General features: G+C 34.0%; 4 protein-coding genes across 4 annotated transcripts in view; 3 read left to right on the top strand and 1 right to left on the bottom strand.

Moving 5' to 3' along the window:
- The window catches only part of Ace (Acetylcholine esterase), a 488528-nt gene that overhangs the window by 233870 nt on the left and 230680 nt on the right, over nt 1-23978 (bottom strand). The window lies entirely within an intron of this gene.
- Nucleotides 7207-9713, top strand: LOC141479983 (M-phase inducer phosphatase-like). The gene is made up of 2 exons (XM_074169646.1): nt 7207-8118; nt 8289-9713. The coding sequence occupies exons 1-2, from the start codon at nt 7298-7300 to the stop codon at nt 8548-8550; spliced, it is 1083 nt and encodes a 360-aa protein (XP_074025747.1). The 5' UTR covers nt 7207-7297; the 3' UTR covers nt 8551-9713.
- On the top strand, nt 14463-18651 carry LOC141487612 (uncharacterized). Its single transcript, XM_074186766.1, has 3 exons — nt 14463-15884; nt 17910-18118; nt 18466-18651. The coding sequence occupies exons 1-3, from the start codon at nt 15266-15268 to the stop codon at nt 18649-18651; spliced, it is 1014 nt and encodes a 337-aa protein (XP_074042867.1). The 5' UTR covers nt 14463-15265.
- Nucleotides 21458-23413, top strand: LOC111516409 (M-phase inducer phosphatase-like). Its single transcript, XM_074186765.1, has 2 exons — nt 21458-22311; nt 22473-23413. The coding sequence occupies exons 1-2, from the start codon at nt 21458-21460 to the stop codon at nt 22729-22731; spliced, it is 1113 nt and encodes a 370-aa protein (XP_074042866.1). The 3' UTR covers nt 22732-23413.

Raw genomic sequence — 23978 nt, 5'->3', positions numbered from 1 at the left:
AAAATTTTCACGTGTATTACGGTGTAAGTAATTTTTTATCTGAGTAGGTACTATGAAAAAAAAAACATTTCGGTGGTGGTCTATCAGTGGAATTGGCTATTTCTTCATATGCCAAAGAGAGACATCGTGAAAGGTCAATCAAATCCCTGCAAAACTTCGTTAAAACTAGGGCAGAGCATGTTGCCGGAAAATATTGCGGTATGTGATTCGATTTCATGATGAACCGGATCTGGTATTGTGCAGCATGTTTGCTCCAAACAAGATCTCTTTTGTGTGCATTGTGTACGAAAGATACAAAACCTACGAATCCTAAAGAATTAGTTTACACAGAGCGGAATGAAAGGATATGAAAAGATTTTATAATTTGAACCGGGTTGAAACTCCAGGGAGTTTAAAAATATACTCCGAGATAGGAATATCGAGGAAAGTGTTCCATATGTATGAGACGGTGGAGAAAAATGTAATCTGGATGGAGGACGTATACAGTTGATTGTTGAGAGTGGAATTGTTCAAGATTTGTGGGGAGGATATTTCCATTATGCTGGCATACTTTGAAAGAACTGAATAAGGGATCATTGGAAAAAATTCGTTGCATTGGCAGAAAATTTCTTCAATCAGCTTTCATTATAACTTTATTATGTATTCAGTTTTTTCTACTTCCTATCGTGTTGATTTAGGGTTGAAAATTAGGGTGAAGATATTGCTGATAAAAATCATGTTAGATTCATTGAAACATCATATATGTGCATTAAGCCTACGTATATATATATATTTGGTCTATCTCAAGGGTCAGTAAGTGTAAAATTCACTCTCTTGGTGGACTAAAATTCACACGATTTTCATAGAACATAATATTTCTGAATTAATCATCAATTAATTTCAATTTCAAACTTGTATTTCAATATCAGCCGATAGCAAGTAGCGCACGAATGTTTATTTTTATTTGTTACCAACAGAAACATCAAAAAATCAATTGAACCATTAATTTTCTAATGATGGTGGAATTTATATTGAAACATTCATTATTGATATTTATCTATCTAAGATTCTTGAGTTTAATGGTATGTTGAAGACATATTTAATTTTTCATAAATATTTCAGTTCCAACAATCATCGCAGGGGTCACAAAATATTATTTTTGATATTTCACATCTGCCAGGCGTCCCGTGACGGCTCAAATATTTTTTACAAGAGGGGAATTTGAGAGCCATAACTGCATGTTTTCTGCAAATACCTCATGTTATGATTTGAATTCTACAGAAAGTAGACGATATTTATAATATTTCAGCAATTTGCGTGGCAAAGTGCCAACTGAACCTCATCATTATTGCGAGATAGATTATGACGTTTTTTAAAAGTATTTTCAACTGAACCAGTCAGTTTAAATTTTTTTAAAATCCTACTTACAGTGGATTGCTGTACATGTCTACCAGGATGTCTTGCGTTAAAAATATCAGCCACTTGTCGATGCAATGTGTTTTCACCACGAATTAGCACAATTTCAATTTTTCTTGTAAAGATAACATATTATTTTAATTTTCATACATTACATTGAACTAACGGGCATTAATTTATTCAGTGACAGTGACGTTTTCTAAAACACATTATGTAGTTTCATATTTTTTCACAGCCTACCCAGTTTTTTTAAATTAGTGTTGTTAGCGGAGTAGGAAAATGTAAATATTATGAGTTTTTTTCTTTTATTGAATGGGCTTCAAGAATCACGAAATGATGTTTCCTAATGTTCCGTTTTGTTCTAATTCATATTGTGAGGCCATTTGCTCATTAAAAAACTCAAGTACTGTATAGTTTTGAAAGCCCCGTTGAAACTAGATGAACTTTGCATCAAGTTTGACAACTTTTATTTTTCAAAATTTGTTTTTAACATCGAAGAGACTCTTAAAATATTATTATAGTACAAAAAAAGAAATTCGGTGACGAGTTTAGTTAAAATAAATGATTTAGTACAGGTGTGCTTAAATTTTGATAAGTAGAAAAAGCAGGAATGCGGAAAAATAGTGAAAATATAAAATACTTATTATGGGTTTGAAACTTGGTGTGTGGGTATAAAATTACAAAAGAAAATGTTTTTATCCTTTGATATTTTTGGATATTTTAAAGAATAATGTCATTTTTCGAGTTAAATTTTCTGTTTTTTGAATATAATACAAAGGTATCCCTGCTATTTATTCAGTCATTTGCGGATTTGTTAACATTCAGCAAATTATTGGTTTTCTTTGAGTTATGTTTACATACAGAATATTAGTTGTATTGGCAAACATTATGTTTCTGGTGTTAATATTTGTCGCCTTTTTGTAATGATACGAACAAAATACCTACGAAATATATAATTATTATTTTGTACAGATAAAAAATAGAAACAAAAGCAATTATCCATCACAGAATTTTCCCGAGGTCTACCTGTTTGAAGGAGGTTACAAAGGTTTCTTTGAGCAATTCTCAAGAATGTGTACACCGATGGCATACAAGAAGATGCTCCACCCTGACTACACAGAGAATCGGAGATATTTCAAATAAAAATTGAAGACATGGAACAGTGATTTCCATGGAGGTCGCTCAAACGGAAGGCTTTTGGAAAAATTGATATGGTAGAATTATTTTCGACAACTTCATTTAACGTTATTCCAGTTCACGCTTAATAATAACCAAAACTGAACTTTTTCAGTGCATGGACCTGAAGGAAACATATACTCTGTTATCAACGATCATATTTTCAGTAATCAGGACATCTGCAGATTATTGCTCTGCAAACACTGGAATCGTTTGTGTTGACGGGTCTTTTGAAAGCTACCTGCATGTTTATAGAAACTTCGATGCACTGTATTTCATTCCTGTTGTAAATTTCCTATCGATGTTGAATATTGTATGAATATTGTGAAAGAAAGATAATTGAGATATACTTTTGAAAAATTTGACGTATGATTTTTTCATCAACTGAAAATGTGTTCATTCTAAAAAGCCGTAACATGTACCAAGGCGAGTTTTACCTAGGTGAGGTTCCATTTTGAAATCACTAGAATTATTGCTTCCTATCGCTCTGGGACACATCGACACATATTGTAAGTATACAAAATACACCTTTCAGCCAATCGAATGATTTTCATTTGCTCAACTGGAAATGGTTATTCATCCCAAGATCTACTATTCAGAGTGGTGGTGTGAACATGCTGTTTACATTCATACTTATACAAATCATTCCTGTGTATGCAATGTTTTTTCAGACAATCAAACGAGTCATATGTAGGAATACAAGCATTCTGTATTAAACTATCGTATAGGTGAACAATAGGTGATGTTTGGAAGAAGTGCTCATTGAAATTTCTATTAAACATCACGGATTTTCATCAGGAATCAGTCATTTCGATAATATTGTCCACAAGTTGTTTCATACCAAAATTCTATTGTCAAAACTTATTCAGTAAGCGAAATACTTCTGTCTCTCAATTTTAGATTTATTCGAACATCATGAAGTTTCGATAATTGACAACCATTTTTTCATACTGTGGTATCAGAAAAACGAGTAATTCGTTCCATGAAACTAAATTGAGTTTGCGAACCTTGCATAACTGCGCACAGCTGCATATGACAAAAAAGTGTTTTGAATTCTATGAGAAAACAAATTGAGATATGGAAAATTTTCAGACAAAAATGTTCGATAAAATTAACAGAGAGAGAGAGAAATTAATATAAATAAAATTAAACAGTCGTTATATATGGAAAAGTATATTGTTTTTAGGTCATGTATATTTTACACGTAATCAAGTACATAAAATAATTTTCATCTCACCATATCTCTTTTATAGAAAGTCAATGATGTCGATATTTACTTGAGTAAATCATTGGTTGGTTTTTTGTCTGGCGCCTTGTAGACATTCTTCAAGTCGTACACTTTTTTGTTAGAAATATGGGTCGTCCCGATTCATCAGTGAATATTTTGAGTCCCCTGTTGATCGACTGTCTGGCCATGATTTTTTCTGTAGTTTCTGGTCTTCTGACAACATTCGTGAGTATTTTTCAGTCGCATTTTCAATATTTTGATCATTTGTGGATTTCATAAAGTTTTTAACGAAAAACGTAAGTTTTCATTTCTGATAAGACATGGTTGTATAAAGTATCGTAGCGTCAATAATTGACTCTCTCCTTTTACTCACTCTTTCATCAGCTTCAGTTGTATGTTTGTTTGTAACCGACTCCTTTGGACTCGATTTTTACCAACTCTGGACGGACAGATAAATATCTATTGTTACACATACTTGATTAGGCGCTGTTTACCAGATTGGTGCCATATATAATAAAAATGTGATTCAAAGTATCCCTCGCTTTTTTACAACAAAATGATATTTTTGTAGATATATTTATTTTGATTTCAGATTCATTGAAAGTCATAAGTTAGTTTCGAGTTATTTTTTTGTTTGTGTTGTTATTAAAGCCTGTTTTATGGTTTTTTTACTGTTACTTATCTAATTGAAGAATTCGATGATTGCGTTAAGTGAATTTCGATCAAATTAGGGTTCCGAAATATTTTTTATCCGAGTTTGAAGGTAATTCTCAAGAATCTGAAAAAAACTATGGAAACAAAAAAACATTCACTCTCAATGGATAAAAACCAGAATAATGCTGACCAACAAAAACCATTTGTTTGGAAAGACAAAAATATTACCGAGTGGTCGTTCGAAGAAAATATAGTAAACAATAAGTCATCTGAATCAGAACCAGAAAATGAAAAGGGATTTACAGAAGTGAAGCCAAAAAATGAAGAGAATCTAAAAAAAGAGCAGCCGGGCAACTAGGACAAGCTGAAGATGTGAATAACTATGGCTTTGTGATTGTACAAAAAAGACCATGGATGTATATATACAGAGTGTTATCAGAAGTAGAAGATGAACACATTATGGGTTATTTGAAGAACAGGCTGAAAAATTATTGTGAAAAAACTGAAATGTAATATTCCAAATGAAAAGTGTTTTATGGTAGGAACTGCTTTTGTATATAGAGGTGGACTGCACAAAACTTCTCTCTGTCCCAAGGGAGTTTGATTTCGCAGGTTCGATTTCAGAAGATACAATGAATATCATAAGAAATATTTTCGGGAAAGCTTTTTCTTGTAAGTAAATGAACAGTCATCATAAAATTATGAGAGCAATGTAAAAAATAACCTTAACCATATTAAAGAAACGATAAATGACTACAAATTTATAACTCCAACAAGAATGATTTGTATAGGCAATGTACTTAAAAATTATGCAGTAATTCGCCAGGAAAAAGTTATGAACATTCACATTTATGATCACAAAGCTCAAATATTCACGCGGGAAATGGGCAAATGAAAAGACACATTATTATATTTTCGAAATAATTTTTTATAATGATAAGATAATCGAATTTAGTGACAAACACAATACACTAGCTTGGGTGGAAGTATATCACATAGATTAATCTGAAGTTGATTACCAATGGAATATTTTCATGAAATATTTCTTGATATCATTTAATGAAAGTTTTTTCTCAGGTCTGTAACTACTAGGAATGGAAATATTGAATATTTCGACAATAATAAAATTGCTGGACCTTACTTTGGATGCCATGTTAATTTCATTTTTATATAATAAAATAAGGTGGAATCAATATAATGAGGTGGAAAAGAGTATGATAATCACATAAGAAAATTTTAACTGGGTGAAAAATTCAAATAATTAAAAATTATATATGTGGACAATATATGTGCTCTGAATTAACAGGAAGAGAAAAAAATCCGATTGTCAACTGAAGGGGATCTAGTAAAAGCGTTGAATTACTATAAGATATACTCGGTTAGAATTGTACCAGATTCAATATCAAATCTCCAAAATATTCCTTCTGAATGTTCAGTACAATAAAATTTCAGTCAACGTTAGCAAAGTCGATATTTCCCCAAGAAGTCATAGAACTATCACATAAAGTCAAAAATGATGATATTTCCTCATATTTGATGAGAAGGAGTATACCAAGCATAAGAGAAATCATATAATATATTATAAATAACTCCATGAAATCAAGACTGCTTGAATCCCGGGATACTTATAAAAAACTGGAACTATATAGATTGAGTCTCACCTAATTGATCGCCAACAAATAGTAACTATTAACAAAATTATCAAACATATATGAATCTGACAATGCTGCAGTGGAAGTAGAAAGCATTGCGGGTCCCTTGTTATTTACAAACGATTTATGTTATCATTAAAACACGGATAGATAAATTATAGTCTTCACTGATGACACCAATTTATCAATAAGCAGTGAAACATACCCTAAAGTAGTGAAAACAGGTATGGAAATGTTTAATGATACAAAAAAAAATTGGTCCACCTGGAACAGGGAGATTTTGAATGAATCTGAAACTGATCTCATACTTTTCAGAACTAATCAATTACAGATAGAACAACCTCAAAATTTTAATACAGAAAACATTACGATTGAAAACAGACTAGGATATTCAGTGAAATATTTTACTCCTTTTCTAATCGAGTACTCAGAGAAATTTGTATCGTAATATCAACTTAGAAATTCGCAGTCCTATTTTTTCACCCATCTGAAATTACTAGATCACTTGATTTTCTATAAATTTACATGTTCTGTAACAAAGTACAATTATCTATGCATATAAACTGTAATTTAAAAATATTATGACTACCTGTAGATGAAGATCACTGTACCTGTACCAATTGATGAATTTCATTAGAATTACCTGTATCATAAATATATAAACCTCGTTCCTTGATTATTCCATTATGTTGATGTTATCCACAGAGGGAAGTCGATCTGAAGAAGAGTTGTGATTTGTGTGCGAGTTGAAGTATTTTATCTGATCGGTAAGGAAACAATAGAAGTAAGTACGTTTATTTCTTCATTTTGTGTTTTCTCACAAAAACTATAAGTGATATAGTACATTTTTGGAAGAGTGGCAGTAATTTCTAAGTTTTTAAGGTAAACATATTTTCCGTGAAATTTGCGGTACTGGCGTGGTACTTTTCAAAAAATTAACAATGGTATGAATTTCACTTACTTATTTTGAGGGATTCATTACTGCAAGCCTTCTGAAAGTGAACTATACTTCAAAATAGTATTAATAATTACCTTCTGAAAGTAAACTATACTTCAGAATAGTATTATTAATTACTATATTTTTGCACCGATACTTGTGTGTTTTTACCTATTGAAATGCTTTTCATTTATTTCAGTTCGTCCATAGTAAACTATTAAGTCTATAAGAAACTATTTTCACGAGATCGAAATCATGGAATCTTCGAACAAGCTGGAAATTGAGAATCAACACACGCATTCTGATAAAGAAAGCTTATCTCATTCCGGATCCACATCGCTGTTCAGCTCCAGTTTCTCATATTCTTTTGAAGAAGATGGAAAAGATAGTCAAGTATGCGAAGTAGGGAGCTTCGAAACAGACAAAATTAAGTTACCAGAAGGCTTCGACAATCTGATTTCGAAACCTCTGATCGAAAGTGCAAAAGGACAGGAGGCATCTTGGAATGGAGCCTTACAAGCCACTCCAACCAACAGAAGAGTGTGCACTCGGTTGTTTGAAGGAGATACTAAAAAAAGATCGTTAAAGAGGCACACATCTATCGAAGTGGAACCTGACAAAGGCACCAAACGCCCAAAAATCGTCCATCATGAGGAGACTGAAGTACCTTTTGATCCGGTATCCCAACTGCAACAGGATTTTACTCAAAGTGAGAAGACAATGATGTGTGTCGTGCAAATATCCTCTTCAGAACAAGATCTGATAGGTGATTTCAGTAGGAACTGCAGTTTACCGTTGGTTCAAGGTAAACATCAGGATCTCAAAGCGATCTCTCCACAGACTATGTCCGAGCTAATAAAAGGATCATTCAGAGATATTATCGAGTCCTTCAAGGTAGTTGACTGTCGATACCCTTATGAGTTCGAGAGTGGACATATCACTGGAGCTGTTAATTTGTATACCAGACAGCAATGCATGCAGCTGCTGGATGACAGTCAGATCACGGCTACACACTCCGATAAAAGAAACATTCTACTCTTCCACTGTGAATTTTCTAGTGAACGAGGACCTAATCTGTAAGTATTTTTATTCATTTAATATGATGCTCAACATTAGTTCCAATTGCTTACAAAAATTTCACGTTGTGATATGTTGATTATTTTATGATTGCTTTTAGCTTTCTATGATGATAATGCACGATTCAATTGTGACATTCGAACATTATTGATTCTTTTTAATTATTCAGGTATCGTTATCTACGCCAGGAAGACCGAAATAGAAATGGAAGCAAGTATCCACTTTTGAATTTTCCCGAGGTCTACCTGCTTGAAGGAGGTTACAAAAGTTTCTTTGAGCAGTTCTCAGAAATGTGTACCCCGATATCATACAAGCAGATGCTCCATCCTGACCACGAAGAGGATATGAAATATTTTAAACAAAAGTCGAAGACATGGAACTGTGATTCCCGCGTAGGTCGCAGAAGACCCTTGAAAAAATTATTCAGGTAGAATTATTCTCGACTGCTTGAAATGGCATTGTTCAAGTTTATGGTTATTGATATCTGAAAAATATATTCTGTCTCATGATATTTTCAGTAATCACAACGAAGAAATCTGCGGTTAATATGCAGAGTGTTGCTTAGCAAACACTGGAAGAGTTTAAGGGATCATAGGTGCATTGTTGTTCTTTTCTTTTAGAGATTTATAACCGATATCGTGTAGAAGAAAGATATTTGAAATATATTTTGAAAAATTTTAAGTGTAATTTTTTTACTAACTGAAGATGTTTTCATTCTAAATGGACGTTACATGTACCTTGGTGATGTTTCATTTTGAAATCCCATTACTTATTATTTGCTTTTGCTGGGAATCATCGGAACATTCTGTAAAATACACCTATCATCCGATCGAATTATTTTTATTTGCTCAATTGACAATGAAAATTCATCCCATATTAGATCTTGCATTGATATTTGTTGATTACTCTTTCTTTCTTGTAAGTTTTTCATCATTCCTTGATAAAACCATAAAAGGATATACCTGCGAATACCTCACGTGTAATTATTTGAATTCTGTAGAGGACAAAGCCATTCACTGAATGTAGGCGATATTTAAAATATTTTAGCAATTTGTGTGAAGAGGTTTTTGAAGAGCTATAAATCTAATGTAAGTACAATATTGATTTGTGATGAAAATTTAGGATATTCAATGTGTTGGTAGGTATTGGCAGTTAAATAATAATCTTTATTCGAAAAGAAGTCAACTGGGTGACCGATTCAAAATTTTTATGATCCTATTCTGTGCGCCGGTACCTCCCATATGGTTTCAGTGACAATCATTTATTTGAATAATAATTATTATTCAAATTTGTTTAAGATACATGCATTCATCCTGCGCTATTATCAGCTCGCAATGCTTTTTTCCATTCTAATATTTCGAATGGGACAATTCTCTGGGGGAATGGTAAAAACGCAAATAGGATTTTCGTGTTACAAAAAGAAGCCGTGAGAATATTATTATGGAACTGGATCCTCAAACGTCTGTAAACCTCATTTCTACACTATTCTACCTCCCCATGTCAAAAAATTTAAATCAATATTTGTTCATAAAGTATCTGAGAGATCTTTTGATTACAAATTGCGTTTACTTTACTGACGAGTATATTGCATGTTGGCTATTTCTGGTTAATAATGTACTTACGTGTGTATATGACAGTGTACATGTGAATATGTGTGAGAGTATGTATGAACAAAAAACTTTGTTTTTTTCATTTAACTCACCTAAGTGTGCGATATTGTTGAACCCAGTTTTCAATATATATATATATATATATATATATATATATATATATATATATATATATATATATATATATATATATATATATATATATATAGGTATGAAGGTAGGTAGGTCTAAAGTGAGTGGGTCTATTCGACCCTCCCCCGCTACCCATAAGGGTTTATTGTGAACCTAAAAAACCTAAAAAGAGCACCAAACGCACAAAACTCGTCCATCATGAAAAGACTTGATCATTTCGAAATATCGTTAGGTATTTCAAAGTTATTGATTGTCGATATCCGTATGAATTTGAAAGTGGCACTGGAGCTGTGAATTTGTATACCAGAGAGCAGTGCACGCAGCTGCTGAATGACAGTCAGATTACGGCTGCACACTCTATTAGAAAGGAGATTCCACTATACCACTATGAGTTTTCTTGTGAAGGAGGATTGCTAATGGAAATTCTACGTTGTGACGTTTTCATATATCGTTTTTACTATAATTTATAAGTTGATGATGCACTGTTCAACTGTGAGAGTTGAAAATTATCGATTTTTTTTATTTTCCAGATACCGTTATCTACGCACGGAAGATCAAAATCGAAACAAAAGCAATTCCCAGAAATGTGTACAATGATGGCATACAAGCAGATGCTCCATCCTGACCACAGAAAGGATCTGAAATATTTCAAACAGAAAACGTGAAAACGGGAACTGGATTTCCGCTGGGGTCGCGCAAACAGAAGGTCTGTGAAAAAATTGATCTGGTAGAATTTTTTTCCACCTCTTTAGATAATTTTGTTCCAGTTATGATAATAAATATTCGAAAACTGAACTTTTTCTGTACATATACCAAAAGTAAAAATATACCCTGACTCATCGAGTACATTTTCAGTAATCATCAAGAAGGTCATCTCAGTTGGAATTACTGCTTCTCATCAATTATTGTTACGGTAATCATTTCTTAGCAGACACTGGAATAGTTTGTGTTGACGGATATATTGAAACTGCCTGTATGTTTATAGAAACACCGTTGCATTGATGTCCAGCAGCACATTTTGGTAAGAAGTAGTTCCTTTCTCTCAGAAATTTACATTTTATGGGGTGGTAGGAATATTGTTGAGAGAAAATAATCGAAATAAACAATGAGATTGTCAACATGTGATTTTTTCAATTTCATTTCTTTCAGAAATGCGGTGGTATGAATATTGTAGAAAGAAGATAATCGAAACATACTCAACTTGTGATTTTTTTAATAACTAAAAATGTGTTTGACAGACAGACACATATTTCAAAGTAGAACTCATGTGAATGATATCTGATTCTCATTCCACAACAAATGTTTGAAATAAAAACTGAGTAGAGAAAAGTATCTTCTGTATAATTCAGTGTTCATATAGAAGTATTTGTTTCGAAAGAATTATTTTCTTTCGTGTAATTCAGTGTTTATATGAAAGTAGCTGTTTCAGGAGGAGTTTCTTTTAGTTTGTATCTGAAAGTTACTTCTTTGCATGATCTACACATTCATGTATAGAGTTTCAAATTGATTACTTCCTTCCTTTCTTTGGAAGATTCTCTCATCCCTTTTTTTGTATCAGATGGAGTAGTAGAAAGCCAAAAACTTTCTTTTATAATCCTATTCTGACGTCGATACGTGATTACAGTGCCAACCGTTTATTCGAATGATAATTATTCGTTTGAAATACATGCATTCCTCTTAGCAATTTGCTATTTTGAATATGACGTAAAGTTCCTAAATTACAAATATTTGATTTTGTGTTTAATCTCTCTATTAAATTGCGTTTCATCTATTTCAGTTCATCCATAGTAAACTGCGTAAGTTTGACGAACTATTTTCACGAAACCGAAAACATGGAATCTTTGAACAAGCTACAGATTGCCAATCCACCCACGCATCCTGATAAGCACAGCTTATCATATTCCAGAACCACATCGCTATTCCGCTTCAGTTTCTCATGCTGTTTCGAAGAAGATGGAGAAGAAAGAAGAGTATTCGACGTAGACGGATTCGAATCAGGTAGATCTAAGTTACCGGAAGGCTTCGACAATCTGATTTCGATACCTCTGATCTAGTCAACAGCAAGGTGTGCACTGGATTGTTTGAAAGGGATATCAAAAGAAGATCGTTGAAGATGCATACTTTAATCGAAGTGGAACCAAAAAAAGACATCATACCCTTATGAGTTTGAGAGTGGGCATATCACTGGAGCCGTTAATTTGTATACCAGAGAGCAGTGCACACTCCAGCGAAAGGGACATTCTGCTCTTCCACTGTGAATTTTCTAGTGAACGAGGTCCTAATCTGTAAGTATTTCATTTTTTTGAATAATTTATATTATATTCATATTGTACTTATATCATACTAGTACTATGTTGCTGTATCGCTGCTGTTCCAATGTTTTGACAGAATCAGAATCAACGAACTCAGGCGTTCGCAGTGGTACAGAACAGTGCTTTCAAAAAATTGTTCTACAGCGCCATCTAGTGGCGGGTTACAGAAAAATTGATAGCCTAAAAACCTTCTCTATGAAAAATTACTTATACATTTCAAGTTTCATCACGATCGGTTGAGCGATGTAAAAGTTTATCACTTACCAACCAACCAAAAAACATCCATTTTTATATATATATAAGATGATGTTGATGTACACAGTTCAGCTATGCGAGTTGAAAATCATTGACAATATTTTTATTTTTCAAATACAGTTTTCTACGCAAGGAAGACTGAAATAGAAACAAAAGCAATAATCCATCACAGAATTTTCCCGAGGTCTACCTGCTTGAAGGAGGTTACACAGGTTTCTTTGAGCAATTCTCAAGAATGTGTATACCGATGGCATACACGCAGATGCTCCACCCTGACCACACAGAGGATCTCACATATTTCAAATAAAAATCGAAGACATGGAACTGTGATTCCCGCGAAGGTCGCTCAAACGGAAAGCTCTTAAAAAAATTGATATGGTAGAATTATTTTCGACAACTTCATATAAGGTTATTCCAGTTCACGATTAATAATAACCAAAACTGAAATTTTTCAGTGCATGGACCTGAAAGAAACATATACTCTGTATCAACGATCATATTTTCAGTAATCACTACGAGGACATCTGCAGATTATTGCTCTGCAAACACGGGAATAGTTTGTGATGACGGGTCTTTTAGAAACTACCTGCATGTTTATAGAAACTTCGATGCACTGTATTTCATTTCTGTTAAAAATTTCCTATCGATGTTCAATATTGTTAAAGAAAGATAATTGAGATATACTTTTGAAGAATTTGACGTATGATTTTTTCATCAATTGAAGATGTGTTCATTCTAAAAAGCCGTAACATGTACCTAGGCGAGTTTTATCTAGGTGAGGTTTAATACAAGCATTTTGTATTAAAAAAGCTATCATATAATGGAACACAAGGTGATTTTTGGAGGAAGTGCTCATTGAAATTTCAATTAAATATTGAACATCACGGATTTTTATCAGGAATCGGTCATTTCGATGATATTGTCCACAAGTTGGTGCATACCAAAATTCTGTTGTCAAGACTTATTCAGTGAGCAAAATACTTATCCGAATATCATGAAATTTCGATAATTTACAACCATTTTTTCATACTGTGGTATCAGAAAAACGAGTAAGTCGTTCCATGAAACTAAATTGAGTTTGCGAACTTTGCATAACTGCGCACAGCTGCATATGACAAAATAGTGTTTTGAATTCTATGAGAAAACAAATTGAGATATGGAAAATTTTCAGACAAAAATGTTCGATAAATTTAACAGAAAAGATATTAATATAAAAAAATCAAACAGTCGTTATATATGGAAAAGTATGTTGTTTTTAGGTTATGCATATTTCACACGTAATGAAGTACATAAAATAATCTTCATCTCACCATATCTCTTTTCTAGAAAGTCAGTGATGTCGACATTCACTTCGGTAAATCTTTGGTTGGTTTTTTGTCTTGCGCTTTGTAGACATTCTTCAAGTCGTACACTTTTTTGTTAGAAAATATCGGTCGTCCCGATTCACCAGTGAATATTTTGAGTCCCCTGTTGATCGACTGCCTGGCTATGATTTTATTGTAGTTTCTGGTCTTCTGACAACATTTGTGAGTATTCTTCAGTCGCATTTTCAATATTTTGATCACTTGTGGATTTCATAAAGTTTTTAACGAATAACGTAAGTTTCCATATCTTATAAGACATTGTTGTATAGAGTTTAACATTAACGAATTTGCTATTTTTCGAAAAGATTGCGAGTCCTAGAGATGGAGGTGTTTACACCTATGTCAATAATTGACTTTCTCTTTTTATCACGCTTTTATTAGCTTCACTTGTATGCTTCTTTGTAACCGACTCCTTTGGACTCGATTTTTACTAACTCTGGACGGACAGACAAATATCTATTGTTACACATACTTGATTAGGAGCTGTTTGCCAGATTGGTGCCCTAATAAAAATGGAATTCAAAGTATCCCCCGCTTTTTTACAACAAAATGATTTTTTTGTAGATAGATTTATTTTGATTTCAGATTCATTGAAAGTCATAAGTTAGATGAAGCCATAGGACTTCTATCGATGTCGAACTCAATCTTAAGTTAGTTACGAGTTATTTTTTTGTTTGTGTTGCTATTGAAGCCTGTTTTATGGTTTCATTTTTACTGTTACTTATCTAATTAGAGAAATCGATGATTCCGTAAAGCGAATTTCGATCAAATTAGGGTTCCGAAATATTCAACTCCAAAATAATTTTATCCGAGTTTGAAGGTAATTCTCAGGAATCTGAAAAAAAGGTTCTCTCTCAAAGGATAAAAACCAGAATAATGCTGACCAACAAAAACCATTTGTTTGCACAGACAAAAATATCACCGAGTGGTGGTTCGAATGAAATATAGTAAACAATAAGTCATCTGAATCAGAACCAGAAAATGAAAATGGTCGGTCGGTCGGTAGCCAAGCGATTCGGCGTGGGTGCTTTGTTCACTCACTGGAATTGACTGCCGTGTTGGTCGGTGGTTCAAGCCCTAGTCTGAACGATCGATCTTCACTTGCTATCGTCCAACCCGTGTTAGGAATCACACGTTAAAAGGTAAGACCTCGTTAATCCTTAGCTCGCACAAGTTTCGTCTGCTGAGGGTTGTCGTTCGTAGGGATGCGATAGCTGGTTAACGGAAAAACAGATTTTGTACAGATTTTTTTACAGTTTCTCATATTCTTTTGAAGAAGAAGAAAAATACAGTCGAGTATGCGACGAAGAGAGCTTCGAAACGGACAAAATTAAGTTACCAGAAGGCTTCGAAAATCTGATTTCGAAACCTCTGATCGAAAGTGCAAAAGGACAGGAGGCATCTTCGATTGAAGCCTGTATCAGTCCGTTATTCCATAGGGCTCTTTCCTTACGAGCCACTCTAGCCAACAGCATGGTGTGCACTAGATTGTTTGAAAGGGAAATCAAAAGAAGATCGTTAAAGATGCATACATCTATCGAAGTGGAACCTAACAAAGACATCAAACGTCCAAAAATCGGCCACCATGAGGAGACTGAAGAAACTTTTATATCTCTTTTGGTATCCCAACCCCAACAAGATTTCACTCAAAGTGAAAATACGATGATGTGTGCCGTGCAAATATCTTCTTCAGAACAAGATCTGATTGGTGACTTTAGTAGTAACTGCAGTTTACCGTTGGTTCAAGGTCGACATCAAGATCTCAAATCGATCTCTCCGCAGACCAGTGCCCAGCTCAGAAAGGGACCATTTGATGATGGTATCGGGTCCTTTAAGGTTATTGACTGTCGATACCCTTATGAGTTTGAGAGAGGGCATATCACTGGAGCCGTTAATTTGTACAACAGAAAACAGTGCATGCAGCTGTTGAATGACAGTCAGATTACTGCTGCACATTCCAAAGGGACATGTTGCTCTTCCACTGGGAATTTTCTAGTGAACGATCTTCCAATCTGTAAATATCCCTTTTTTGATATAATACATATTAAATTTATATTAAATGATATTGATGTTACAAAGATAAGCTATGAGAGTTGAAAATCATTCATAATTTTTTCATTTTTCAGATACCGTTTTCTGTGCAAGGAAGACCAAAATAGAAACAAAAGCAATTATTCACTTATCAGTTTTCCTGAAGTCTACCTGCTTGAAGAAGGTTACAAAAGTTCTTTTGAGTAATTCTCAGAAATGTGTACCCCGATCATCCTGACCACAGATGATATGAAATACTTCAAAAAAAATCGAAGAGATGGAACTATGATTACCGCGGAGGTCACTCAAACATAAGGCCCTACAAAAAATTGATATGGTTGAATTATTCTCAACAGCTTAAAATAACGTTATTCACGTTTATGGTTATTATTATCTGAAAAATATATTCTGTCTGATCGATGACATTTTCAGTAATCACTACGAGGACATCTGCGGTTCATCTGCAGATTATTGGTCAGCAAACACTGGAAGAGTTTGAGGGGTCTTTTGAAAACTACCTGTATGATTATACGAACATCGATGCAGTGTTGTTCATTTCTGTTAGAAATCATGGTAATCATGATATCATGTTAAGACTATTGTAAAAGAAAAATATTCGAAATATACTTTGAAAAATTTGACGTGTAGTTTTTTCATTAACTGATGACATTTTTATTAACTGATGACATTTTCATTAACTGATGACATGTTCCTTCTAAAAGGCCGTAATATGTACCTTGATGATGTTTCATTTTGAAATCCCTATGCTTATTTCTTGCTTTTGCTAGGATTCATCAAAACTCTCTGTATGTTTATATTTGTGTGATGAGGTTTTTTGAGAGCTATAAATCTAATGTTAGTACAAAATTGAATTGTGATAAAAAATTAGGATATTCAATGTTGAGGTAGGTATAGGTAATTATATAATATTTGATTATTAGAAAAGAGGTGAATTGGGTGTGCAGAGATGCATAAGGCACAAACTATTCAATATTTCTATGATCCTTTTCTGTACGCAAGTACCTCTTTTATAGTTTCAGTGCCAATCATTTATTTGAATAATAATTATTGTCGGAATTTGTTCCAAATACATGCATTTATCCTAACAATGTAATTTTTTGAAAATAACTTTGAATTCATGAAATGAAAACATTTAATTTGGTGTTGGATCTTTTCTATGAAAATACATTACATTCATGTCAGGTCATCCATAGTAAACAGTGAGTCTATCAAACTATTTTCACGAAACACAAAATTGTAATTCTTGATCAATCTGGCGATTGAGCATTCACCCACGCATTCTGATAAAAACGGTTTATCACATTTCAGAACCACATTGTAAGTCAGCTTTAGCTCATGTTCGTTTGGAAAGTATAATATAGATAGACTAGTATGCGACGTAGAGACCTCCGAAAAAAGCAGAACTAAATTACCGCAAGGCAAAGCTTATCTCTTTAACGACCATTATAAGGGGATCATTTCGAAATATCATTGGGTCTGTCGATATCCGTATGAGTTTGAAAGTGGACATATCACTGACGGAGCTGTGAATTTGCATACCCTAATAGAAGGCACATTCCATTCTTCCCCTGTAAATTTTCTAGTGAACGAGGACGTATTCTGTGAGTATTTTACTATTTATTTGTAATGCTCAACATTCGGAATCGAAACAAAAGCAATTCTCAGAAATGTGTACACCTATGGTATACAAGCAGAAGTTCCATCCTGACCACAAACAAGATCATTGATTTAAGTAATGATTATTGTAGGAATTGTTTGAAAAAACATACATGTTATATGTTGTTTATTGACCTTAACAATGTTATTATTTAATCCAACATGGATTTTCTGAATTACAAATATTTAATTTGGTGTTGAATATTTTGTATTCAAATATATTTCATTCATTTCAGTTCGTTCTCAGTGAACTGCGAAAGTCTGTCAAACTATTGTCACGAAATACAAAACATGAAATCCTTGAACAACATGGTGATTGAGAGTTCTACCACGCGTTCTGATACGAACAGCTCATCAGATTTCAAAAGCAAATCGCTATTCAACTCCAGCTTCTGACGTTCGCTTGGAGAAGATAATATAGATAAACGAGTATGCGACATAGTGGGATCCGAAACAGGGAGAACTAAGTTATCGGAAGGCTTTGATAATCTGATTTCGAAACCTTTGATCAAAAATGCGGAAGAAGGGCAGGTGGTATCTCCTATGCCCGTATTTCTCAATTATTCCATAAGGCTGTTTCCTTACAGTAGCTTACAAGCTACTGCAACCAACAGCAGGGTATGCACTCGGTTGTTTGAAAGTGATACCAAAAAAAATCATCGAAGAGACATACATTTACGGCAGGCAAACCTGAAAAGGGCATCACACGTTCAAAACTCGTGCACAATGAAGAGATTGAATAAACTTTTATTTGAGTTCCGGTATCTCATCTCCAACAAGATTTCACTCAGAGTGAGAAGACCATGATGTGTGCCATGCAAATATCTTCTTCAGAACAGGGTCCCACAGGTGACTTTAGTAGCAAGTTGGTTCAAGGTCGACATCATGATATCAAAGCGATCTCTTTGCAAACTTTGGCCCAGCTCATGAAGAGATCATTTCAAGATATTTTTGGAACTTACTAGATTATTGACTGTCGATACCCGTATGAGTTTGAGTGTGGGGATATCATTGGAGCTGCGAATTTGTATACTAGAGAGCAGTGCATACAGCTACTGAAAGACAGTCAGATCACTACTGCACACTCTAATAAAATGGACAGTCTGCTCTTCCACTGTGAATTTTCCAGTAAACGAGGACCTGATCTGTAAGTATATTAATTGTTTCATATAACGATCTATTGGTTCCAATTGCTCATGAAAATTCCACGTTGTAACATTTTTATATGTCGTGATTGTTTTTTCATGTTTATGGTGCATAGTTCAACTGTAAGATTTTTGATATATACATTTTTTTAAATTTTTTATGTACCGTTATTCATGCCAAGAATACCAAAATAGAAAAAAAGACAATTATCCATTGCTGAATTTTCCCGAGGCCTACGTGCTTGAGAGAGATTACAAAAGTTTATTTGAGCAAACCTCAGAAATGTGTACACCGATGGCATTCAAACAGATACTTCATCCTGTTCACACGGAGGATCTGGGATATGGAACTGTGATTCACGCGTAGGTCGCTCAAGTAGAGGGCCCTTGAAAATATTGATGTGGTGGAATTATTTTCGACAACTCTCGAAACTGAAATGGGCCTGGAAATAAAATATATTCTGTCTCAGAGTTCACATTTTCAGTAATCACTACGGTTCATCTCCAAATTATTGCCCAGCAAACACTGTAAGTTTATAGGAACATCGATGCACTGTAGTTCATTTCAGTTAGAAATTTCTCACCAATGTTATGGTATGAATAATCAAAATATACTTTTGAAGAATTTGACGTATGATTTTTTTATTAACTGAATGTGTATTCATTCTGAAAGGCCGTAACATGTAACTAGGTGGGTTTCATCTGGGTGGGGTTTCGTTTTTAATTCATTAGACTTATTGTTTGCTATAACTAGGACCCATCGTATGATGGGTCCTATCAAAATACAGCTTTCATACGATCGAATGACTTTCACTTGTTCGATTGGAAATGGAAATTAATGCCAACATCTACTAATCAGACTGGTGGTGTGAATATGCTATTTCCATTCATAATAACATAAAGCATTCCCAATTTTAGTAAAGGTCAATGTGTAAGCAATGTTTTATCAGACAATCAAACAATTCATATGTAGAAATACAAGCATTTTGTATTGAACAAATTCGAAGGTGCCATCGTATAACGGAACACAAGATGACGTTTGGCATAAAATTAAATTGGATGCTCATTCAAGTTTCAAGTAAATATTTAGTATCATGAATTTTTATCGGTCATCTGTCATTTTGATCATATTATCCAGAAGTTGGTGCATACCAAAATTCTGATGTCAAGACTTATTCAGTAAGGGGAATTGTTATGAAGTATTGATAATTGAAAACCATTTTGTGATACTGCAGTCTCCGAAAATAGAGTAATTAGTTCCATGAAACTAAATTGAGTTTGCAAACCCTGCATAACTGCACAAAGCTGTATACGTCAATCGGGATCAATTGTCTGAATGTATTTTTTTGATGAATGAGGTTCGGATTTCTATTGAATAGAAACGTGCTTTGCTTTATTTAAGTTACCTGTGGATGCAATTTTGCTAACACCAACTCTCAATGTATGTATATCATTTGTGAACTAACTGTTTAGACCTATCTCATTAGTAATGTTTGATACAACTTAAAAATCAATAAATCATTCATCTATCCATCCGTCTATGATATTGCGTGGCCCTCCTATTTCCAATGCAATATTAATTTCTGTGAAATCACACAAGAGCTCTGTATATACGTACTTCGATATCCAGCGAGACATTTTACTCCTATTCAGATGGAGTATTTAGAGTAAAATTGTATCGTAATGACATCCAAGAAATTTGCAGTTCTGTTTTTCACCGATTTGAAGTACTACACCACTTTTTCTATAGATTTATATGTCATGCAAAATTATTCATCCTTTGAAAATACGGTCCACTGTCATTCACAAATGTTATGCCTACCTGTAAAATAACTTGAATTTACAGTATATGAAAAATATACCTGAACCAGTTAATGAATTTCATAAGAATTACCTCAATTATTTATCCAAGACATCATATATAAAGCTCGAACCATGAATATGCCATTATATCAAAGTTATCTGCTTGAGAGAAGTCGATCTGAAAAAGAGTTGTAGTTTGTGTGAAAGTTGAAAGTATTTCATCTGATCCAAAGGAAACGTTACGTGAAAACAAGTAAGTACTTTAATTTCTTCATGTTGTATTTTCCCAACAGAAACAATAAGTGTTCTTTTTGAAAGAGTCGCAGTAGTTTCTGGGTTCATAAGATATGATACATATTTTTCGTGAAATTTGTGTTACTGATGTGGTACTTCGAGAGTGGTAAAACTTTGACTGGAATTATATATTTTGAGGGAGTGCAACCATTTCAAAATTGGGCTATGCTTTCAAAAAGTAACATTTTTCTTCAATTAATTTGTTACATTAATTTATGGTGGGTAATATCTTAAAAGATTGTATGATTATGCCTTCCCAACTATGTTCTGTAGAAGTGCTGTGCAAATCTCATTCTCATTCGTGATTTTTCTATGGATCGAAGTTTTCACACAGGAACACAAAAAATTGGGTGTTTGCATTGATATATGTTGATTTTCCTTTCTTTTTTGTGAGTTTCTCATTATTTTTTCACGAAAGGGGAATTTGAAAATCTTGAAAGAATATTTTCTGATAATACATTATGGTATGATTCAAAGTAAACGATGCTTCAGTGCCAATCATTTATTCAACTGAAAATCATTGTTGGAATTGTTGCCATGTTATATGTTGTTAACTGACCTTAACGATGTTTTTTTTCAATCCAACATGTAACTTCTGAATTTCAAATATTTGATTTGGTGTTGAATTTCTCCTATTAAAATATGTTTAATTCATTTCAGTTCGTCCTTTGTAAACTGCGTGAGTCTGTCAAACTATTTCCACGAAACCGAAAACATGGAATCCTTGAACAACCTGGTGATTGAGAATTCTACCACGTGTTCTGACAGGAAGAGCTTATCACATTCCAAAATCAAACCGCTATTCAGTTCCAGCTCCTCATGTTCGTTTGGAGACGATAACATAGACAGTCGAATATGCGACATAGAGGGCTCCGAAACAGGGAGAACTAAGTTACCGGAAGGCTTCGATAATCTGATTTCGAAACCTTTGATCAAAAATGCAGGAGAAGGACAGGTAGCATCTCCTAATGAAGTCCGTATCACTCCATTATTTCATAGAGCCCTTTCCTTGCAAGCTACTCCAACACACAACAGGGTGTGCACTCGGCTGATTGAAGGTGATACGAAGCGATCATCGAAGAGACATACATCTACCGCAGGCGAACCAGAAAAGGACATGAAACGTTCAAAACTCGTACACTATGAAGGGAATGAAGAACCTTATATTTCTGTTTCTCATCTACAACAAGATTCCAGTGAAAATGAGAAAACCATGATGTGTGCCGTACTAATGTCTTCTTCAGAACAAGATCTGATTGGTGACTTTAGTAGGAACTGCAGTTTGCCGTTGGTTCAAGGTCGACATCGTGATCTCAAATCGATCTCTCCGCAAACCATGGCCCAGCTCATAAAGGGATCATTTAGGGATATTATCGGGTCCTTCAAGATTATTGACTGTCGATACCCGTATGAGTTCGAGAGTGGACACATCACTGGAGCTGCGAATCTGTATACTAGAGAGCAGTGTATGCAGCTGCTGAATGACAGTCACATCACTACTGAACACTCTACTAAAAGGGACATTCTGCTCTTCCACTGTGAATTTTCCAGTGAACGAGGACCTAATCTGTAAGTATATGAATCGTTTCGTATAACGATCTATTAGCTACAATCGCTTATGAAAATTCCACGTTGTGACATTTGTATATGTCATGCTTGCTTTTTCATATAGATGGTGCACAGTTCAACTGTGAGATTATGTAATTATACATTTTTTAAAAATTTTTCAGGTACCGTTATCTACGCAAAGAAGACCGGAATAGGAACAAAGACAATTATCCATCGCTGAATTTCCCCGAGATCTACCTTCTTGAAGGAGGTTACAAAAGTTTCTTTGAGCAATACTCAGAAATGTGTACACCGATGGGATACAAGCAGATGCTCCATCCTGACCACACGGAGGATCTGAGGCATTTCAAACAAAAATCAAAGACATGGAACTGTGATTTACGGGAAGGTCGCTCAAAGAGAAGGCCTTTGAAAAAATAGATAGGGTAGAATTATTGTCGACAACTTCATGGCGTTATTCCAATTTTCGCTCATCAATATCTGGAACTGAAATGAACCTGGAAATATTAGGGATCCTGTCTCAGAGATCATATTTTCAGTAATCATTACGGAGAACAAATTCGGTTCATCTGCAGATTATTACACAGTAAACACTGTATGTTAATAGAGTTATCGATATTATGGTATAAATATAGTATCAGACCGGTAATCAAAATATACTTTTGAAGAATTTGACGTATGATTTTTTCATTAACTGAAGGTGCGTTTATTCTGAAAGGTCGTGACATGTAACTAGATGGGTTTCATCTGGGTGAGATTTCATTTTGAAATCACTGGATTCATTTTTTTCTATAACTAGGACTCATCAACACATATTGCAAGTATGCAAAATTTTCATCCGATCGAATGACTGCTTTATTGGAAATAGTAATAAATACCAACGTCTACTATGCAAAGTTGTAATGTGAATATGCTGTTTCCATTTATATTTCTGCTATTCAATCCCAATTTCATTGAAGCTTTTTGTGCAGGCAAATTTTTTATCAGACACTCAAGCAATTGATATGTAGGAGTTCAAGCATTTTGTATCAAACACACCCGAAGATGCTATCGTATATACTATTCATATTGCACATATTGCAAGGTCTTTGTGTATGCAATCATTCATATGTAGGAATATGAGCATTTTGTATCAAACACAATCGAAGAAGCTATCATATTGAATGTGAGGTGAATGTGCGTATATTAAACAAAACCATACACATTCCTAGAGAAGATCTAACACAAAGAAGAGTACCTGATGCAGTACAAATACAGGCAAATTTACCTAAAGTACCTGAAATACCTGAGTTGAGACGCTCTGACCGTATAAATAGGCAGACGACAGGATGGCAAGTTCAGTTTGAGGAGTGCCTAGAAGATGACAGTACTACCAACTGTCGAAAGCGTTCGCAGATAATTAATAGAAGATATAAAGCTTCAAATCCATTGTAATATTGAATACTGAAAATAAAGGAAAATTAGTTGCATCATTCAAAATATATATACATATACATATATAAATATGTTCGTTCGCAGTGAGTAGACGTGTTTATTGTGGCTCCGGTTTATTGCTATCATAAAGCAAGTAAAAAGTTGGTGTTTTTCTTCGTTCTTTCTGCACAACAAGAGCAACTTCGTGGATCATCTCTGTATCGGTCCAGATATTGGAAGTTACCTTAATTCAA

This window comes from Leptinotarsa decemlineata, unplaced genomic scaffold (assembly GCF_025532065.1).
Source record: "Leptinotarsa decemlineata unplaced genomic scaffold, Ldec_3_MD MMD2_P_RNA_scaffold_5, whole genome shotgun sequence".
Lineage (NCBI taxonomy): Eukaryota > Metazoa > Arthropoda > Insecta > Coleoptera > Chrysomelidae > Leptinotarsa > Leptinotarsa decemlineata.
This window is presented reverse-complemented; position numbering and strand designations above follow the sequence as displayed.

Coding starts and splice junctions, on each gene's coding strand:
- LOC141487612 (XM_074186766.1), top strand. CDS start 15,266: ATGGTGTGCACTAGATTGTTTGAAAGGGAAATCAAAAGAAGATCGTTA. Junction 15,885..17,909: donor TACAAAGATAAGCTATGAGA/GTTGAAAATCAT, acceptor GTTCGCTTGGAG/AAGATAATATAGATAAACGA. Junction 18,119..18,465: donor CTACTGCAACCAACAGCAGG/GTATGCACTCGG, acceptor GGAACTTACTAG/ATTATTGACTGTCGATACCC.
- LOC141479983 (XM_074169646.1), top strand. CDS start 7,298: ATGGAATCTTCGAACAAGCTGGAAATTGAGAATCAACACACGCATTCT. Junction 8,119..8,288: donor AGTGAACGAGGACCTAATCT/GTAAGTATTTTT, acceptor TTAATTATTCAG/GTATCGTTATCTACGCCAGG.
- LOC111516409 (XM_074186765.1), top strand. CDS start 21,458: ATGGAATCCTTGAACAACCTGGTGATTGAGAATTCTACCACGTGTTCT. Junction 22,312..22,472: donor AGTGAACGAGGACCTAATCT/GTAAGTATATGA, acceptor AAAATTTTTCAG/GTACCGTTATCTACGCAAAG.